The 6,219-nt window shown below is 45.4% G+C and overlaps 1 protein-coding gene across 1 annotated transcript; it reads right to left on the bottom strand.

Annotated features, from left to right (window-relative positions):
- Positions 1 to 1,380: 1,380 nt before the first annotated feature.
- LOC131306882 (uncharacterized) lies at positions 1,381 to 1,845 on the bottom strand. Its single transcript, XM_058333313.1, has one exon. The coding sequence runs from the start codon at positions 1,843 to 1,845 to the stop codon at positions 1,381 to 1,383; it is 465 nt and encodes a 154-aa protein (XP_058189296.1).
- Between the last annotated feature and the right edge of the window lie 4,374 nt (positions 1,846 to 6,219).

Raw genomic sequence — 6,219 nt, 5'->3', positions numbered from 1 at the left:
GAACAACAATTACCTTAAAGTGTTCTTGAAGGAAATGACTTGAAAATCTTAAAAACATTAATGGAGGAGCTCTTAGATCTAAAAGACTTAAAGTAGTTTGTATCTAGGTAATGTGAGAGAGAGAGAGAGAGAGAGAGAGAGAGAGAGAGAGAAAGTGTGTGGTATTTATACAACTCAACCCTTCTCTCACAATAAATATCCTAGAACTTGCCAAAAGTGGCAAGTATTCCATAAATGGAAAGTTGAAAAAGTAAACAAAACATGGAAAATTTCTGCAGGCAGTACCGGTACTGGCCGACACCCAGTACCAGTACCCAGTACTGGGTCTTCAATTTGCTCCCAAATGTAACTTCTGGAGAGTGGGTACCGGTGCTGGGTTGGCAGAAAAGTGCTTTTGGCCTCGCCTTGGTCTGAACGGCCCGACAATGACCCGATGCCTACTCGCCACTCATTTAATCACCCGATGAGACTTGGTAGGGAGTCGCCACACGGCCTTGGACACTTGAATGCTTTCGAGAGCAATCCTTGACGGTAAAATTGCCTTTAATCCACATTCTACTTGAAACTTAACAAAAACAACCTTCCGCGCAATATCAAATAAAAACGAAAGCTTAAATACTAAAACGCTATAAAGTGGAGACTTTAAGCACCAAGATTATGCAATCTTGGCCGCTTATCACAAAGAGTAAGGGGTTACGCCTGTTGGTGTACGTACGGTCATGCGATATCCCCATAAAGCTAATGACAACTGCTCATGCCAATCTCTTGTGGATTGAATGGTCTTTCCAGGATGGCCTTGATTGTTTTGTTAGCCGCTTCTACGGCTCCGTTGGTCTGTGGCCGATAGGTGGTTGACTTGTGTACTTGAATCTGGAACTCATCCAAAACTTCCCTGGCTCTTCCCTTGAAATGAACCCCATTGTCAGATACGAATGCCTGAGGGAGTCCATATCGGTAGATGACGTTTTGCTTGATAAAGTGCGCAACTTGAACTGTGGTCAGCGTGGCGTAAGAAGCAGCTTCTACCCATTTCGTAAAGTAATTAACGGCCACCAAGATGAATTTATGACTATTAGATGCTGCTGGTACAATCCTTCCAATGACATCGATTCCCCATACTAAAAAAGGCCATGGCAAGGTCATTTGATGTAGTTCAGATGGCGAGACATGCGTGAGGTTGGCATGAATTTGGCACTTGTGGCAACGCTGCACGTATTCCACACATTCTGTCTCCATGGTAGACCAGAAATGTCCCTGCCTAAGGACCTTCTTAGCAAGCATTATGCCATTCATGTGAAGGCCGCACACACCTTCATGAATCTTCTCCATTACCATTCTTGCTTCTGTGCCATGGATGTATAACTTGTGCATGCCGTAGGGTTACCTTCGATATAGATTTCCTCCGTAGATGATGTATTGAGCTGCCATCCTTTGGAGGGCGATTTTGTCTTTCTTGCTAGCTTCAATGGGGTATTCTCCTATTTTCACAAATCTCCAAATGTCATAATACCAAGGGTGACCATCATCGGGCTCATCCACAACCATGACATGCCGGTATACCGGTGTCTCCCTTTGTTCGATCACAATAGGCCTCAGCTTCACACCGAGAGGGATTTCGACCATGGATGCCAAAGTTGCCAAGGCATCTGCAAATCGATTTTCGAACCTCGGTACATGAGTGAAAGTCACCTTGTTGAAATGGGGGATGAGATCCTCAAGATCTTGATTGTATGGCTTTAGTTTTTCTTCTTTGACTTTCCAATCGCCATTGGCCTGTGACACTACCAGGTTGGAATCTCCCACCACTTCCAATTTCTCTATACCAATTTCGATTGCCACTTCCATACCTATAATGCAAGCCTCATATTTTGCTTGATTATTGGTGACCTCAAAATTTAGCTTGAAGGCAAGCGGGATGTGAGACCCGTTGGGTGCAATTAACAACACGCCAATTCCAAACCCTTTTTGATTCGCAGCGCCATCGAAGTATAACTTTCAAACATCCTCAGCTAGAGTCATTATGTCTTCATCGAGAAATTGAAACTCGGCATCTTCGCCTTCTTCGACTGGGCAGTTGGCCAGGAATTCAGCAACAACTCTTCCTTTTACGAATTTCCTAGTGACATACCTTAATTCAAATTCCGCTAGCATTAGTAACCATCGTGCCATCCTCCCAGTGAGAGCTGGTTTCGCAAACAAGTACTTGAGAGGATCCATTCGAGAAATCAGCCTCACTGGGTAGGCAAGCATGTAATGTCTTAATTTTTTAGAAGCCCAGACGAGTGCCAAGCACGTTTTTTCCAACGGAGTATAACGCTCTTCACATCCCACCATCTTTTTACTCAGATAGTAGATAGCCCTTTCAACCCCATCGTCTCCTTCTTGCACCAACAAACACCCCATAAAGGATAGAGTGACTGACAGGTATAGGATCAAAGGTTTTCTCGGCATGGGGGGTGTCAACAGTGGCGGACTTCGTAAATATGCTCGGATTGCTTCGATAGCTTTTTGGCACTTATCGTCCCATTTGAATGGCACACCCTTCTTGAGCAGGCGAAAGATTGGTTCACAAGTTGAAGTTAGTTTGGCAATGAACCGACTGATAAACTGTACATTGCCGAGAAAACTCCTCACATCCTTTTTGGAGCGTGGCGGTTCCATCTCCAGAATCGCCTTGATTTTTGACCGGTCAACCTCAACACCCCAGGTGGTAATCATGAATCCGAGCATTTTTCTGGCTGTGACTCCAAACATGCATTTAGCTGGGTTAAGGCGCATTCTGTGCTTTCTGATTCTTTCAAAGAACTTTCTAAGCGCAGGTAGTTGCTCTTCTCGTTCCTTGGCCTTAACGATCATGTCATCAACGTAGAACTCCACTTCCTTGTGGATCATGTCGTGCCACAAGGTCGTGGCGACTCACTGATAGGTGGATCCAGCGTTCTTTAGTCCGAAAGGCATCACCCGATAGCAGTAAGTTCCCCATTCAGTGACAAATGTGGTTTTCTCCCGATCTTCTGAGGCCATTAGGATCTGGTTGTACCCTGAAAAGCCATCCATGAAGGAAAGCAAGGCATGCCCAGCAGTGTTGTCAACCAGTACATTAATATGTGGTAATGGGAAGTCATCTTTCGGGCTTGCTTTGTTGAGGTCCCTGAAATCAATATAGACCCTAATCTTACCATCCTTTTTAGGGACGGGTACAATGTTTGCGACCCATTGAGGGTATTTAGTTACCATTAGAAACCCTGCGTTGATCTGTTTAGTGACTTCTTCCTTTATCTTAAGCACCCAATCAGGTCTCATACGTCTCAGTTTCTGCTTTATAGGTTTTGCATCGGGTAAAGGGGAATCCGATGCTCCATAATTTCGGGATCGATTCAGGGCATGTCTGCATGTGACCATGCGAAAATATTTTCGAACTCTTTCAACAAACTTGTGAAGGCTTGACACTCTTCGGCAGACAACGCGGAACCAATCTGAATCATTCGGGAATCCCCCTTGTCCCTCAAATTTATTGAAACAATTTCTTCTTTTACAGGCTCAACATGCCTTTCCTCTTCTCTTTCGATTAGGGATTGGATTTCTTTGGGGACATCCCCATCGAAATCGATCTCTTCATCATCAGGGTCGACACAATTTATTCTAAAGTTAAGGAAGTAAGCGGAATCAGATTCATTTATTTCATCGCTAGCGAAAGCCTCTGGGGCACCATACACACAGGTAGACTCAAATTCAAAGTACAGACCATGAGGAGTGGGGCGAAGAGGCACCAACTCTGACTCAACAGACTCAGAAGACTCGGACTCAGATTTGGACTCAGCGTCAGACCCTTGGCACGTTACACTTGGTATGAAAGTCCAATTCTTGTAATCTTCTGCGGCATCCATGATGAGGGAAGTTGGGTCTTCGGGGACCTCCTGTGCCAGCATCAACACTTTAGCTTCTATGACTGTACCCATTGGCTCGTCCTCCTTGAACAAGACCTCTAGGCTCCCCATGTTGAAGACCTCAATCCAATCACTTGGCTTCCCTGGTACCTTTTCAACCTTAAATTTTTCCTCACTTTCTGGCCAAACATCATTGGCGAATATCTCAAATGGCAGCAAAGTATTAGTTTCCTTATCCCAAAATGGTTATGGCTGACCTTGGTAGACCTGCTTCGCTTTCTCTTTAACAAAAAAGTCTTCTGGTCTATCTCCCTTGTTTGTCTTATTGCCATTTGAGGGCGAATAACCAAGGCCGGTAGTGCGCATGAGAGTTCCGCAGGCCTCAAACTTCGCAGGCCCTTGGAGGTTCTTTCCCAGTCCTAGACCTAGCATGTAGGACATTTTCTTCATTATCTTTATGGCAACATTGCTAATGACAAAGACGCCATCAATTCTGACCGAGAAGACAGCATTGGAAATATCCAACGAGAAACCTCCCAGAGCAATGTCTTCTTCCCTATGTTGGATTTCCAAAAGTGGGGCATTGTCTTCAGTAGGTGCGGGGATCCCAGAGTCTCCATGAATGGTGAGCATTCCGGTCTCAAGTCCTAAATAGATTTTTTGGTGAAGAGTGGAGGGTACAGCCATAATGTCTAGTTGATGCAGCCAGGGCCTTCCTAGCAACATGTTGAAAGAAGCGGGAATGCTTACCACATGAAGTTCCACCTGAGTTTGATAGGATCCAAAAGTCATAGGTTTTATGAGGGTTCCAACCACATCACGACGAGTGTTGTCATATGCTCAGACCTTGACTTTTGATGGAGAGAAGTCCTTATTTTTGTACCCCAAGCAGTAAGCAACACGGAGTGGACAAACGTTGATGGCTGACCCATTGTCAATTAAAATCACTAGGACCCATTTGCCATGGCATTTTAGAGTGATATGAAGTGGCTTATTGTGATCTGTCCCCTCGGCAGGCAGATCTCGGTCGGTAAAGGTTATGGCATGCTTGATGGGTATGGTTTTAATGAGTGCCACAAGCTCATCTGGGGTTATACCGGAGGGAACTTTCAGGTGTGAGAGGGCTTGGATGAGTCCTTCTCGATGTCGAGTGGAATGAACAAGCACATCCCAAACAGGACATTTTAGCTTGAGTCTGTTCGAGCTGTTGCTTGACCATCCCTTTAGGGGTTTTCTCCAGGCAGGAAGGTTCTTTGGCTGGTGGGGCAAAAGGTTAAAAAGTGTTTTTAGTCGGGGTAGCGAAAGGGTTTGAGGGCTCTTTGGCTGGTGGAGCTGCGGGGTTAGAGGATTCTCTAATTTGGAGGTTAGGAGGTTGATAGACATAGCCACTCCTACTCAAGTGATCGTTCTGGTAGTACTTTGATTCTTCACTCCATAAGTCGATCGGGGCCTTGCGTTTGGTTCCGATGGAGGTATCCTGAAGGTTGGATGCTAAATCGGTGATAACCAAATCTTCCTAAAGATCTTCTGGTTTCCATTATTCAGCTTCCATTATGGCCCTGTTCACAGTCCATTCCTCATTTCCCACTTTTATGTTGATAACTTTGGAGCTGGCCCATGGTTTGGCTCCTGGTTCATCTTCCCATAAGTTCATCATGGCGACATCGACATCTTTCGAGAAGGTGAACGAGGGTTTTGATTGCACTTCTTCCACGATGTAATCCATGGGGTTAAACTCACTACTAGCCACCACTTCCTCAAGTTCTGGAGGTTCATTGTAAAAGCTTGGGTAAAGGGGGATCGGCTCCAGCCAACCATAGGCTGGCATCTCAGGTTGGTATTCCTTAGTGAACATTGCGGGTAGAGAAAACATGTCCAGCGGGTCATCTTTGTTTAAAAGTTGATACTCACTCGGGGTTGGATCCCATTCCCACTCTGGAACTTCTTGAGGGATCTGGTAGTCATCGTTTTGCCCTTCGAACATCATGTATAGAGAAAACCCATCAAGGGGGTCAGCATAAACATTCTGCCAATCAACTTCCCATGCAGGCCCGAATGGTGGTTCATCATCCCTCTAGAAGCTGGCTGCTTCGAATTCCTCCCAATCAAAAATGAGATCTCCCCATGTGTTTTCCCATTCCCCCAGGAAGCAAAGAGCAATTTGTAGACACCCTATTTCGGACTGTCCAGACCGATTTACTTACGGCTTTTGATTCCCCAATGATGATTACGGTCAAGAACATTCCGAGCTTGACGGTGTGTTTGAGCTCTGAGTGACCTGAACCTCATTCAAACCTTTGCCAAGCCTCGCCCAGACCCTTCAAGCCAGAAC

This window comes from Rhododendron vialii, chromosome 11a, assembly GCF_030253575.1.
Source record: "Rhododendron vialii isolate Sample 1 chromosome 11a, ASM3025357v1".
Classification (NCBI taxonomy): domain Eukaryota; kingdom Viridiplantae; phylum Streptophyta; class Magnoliopsida; order Ericales; family Ericaceae; genus Rhododendron; species Rhododendron vialii.
The sequence above is the reverse complement of the archived record's forward strand: the minus strand, read 5'-3'. Positions and strand labels throughout refer to the sequence as shown.

What these genes read in the sequence shown, in the direction of transcription:
- LOC131306882 (XM_058333313.1), bottom strand. Translation starts at nt 1,845, where the DNA reads ATGGAAGTGGCAATCGAAATTGGTATAGAGAAATTGGAAGTGGTGGGA.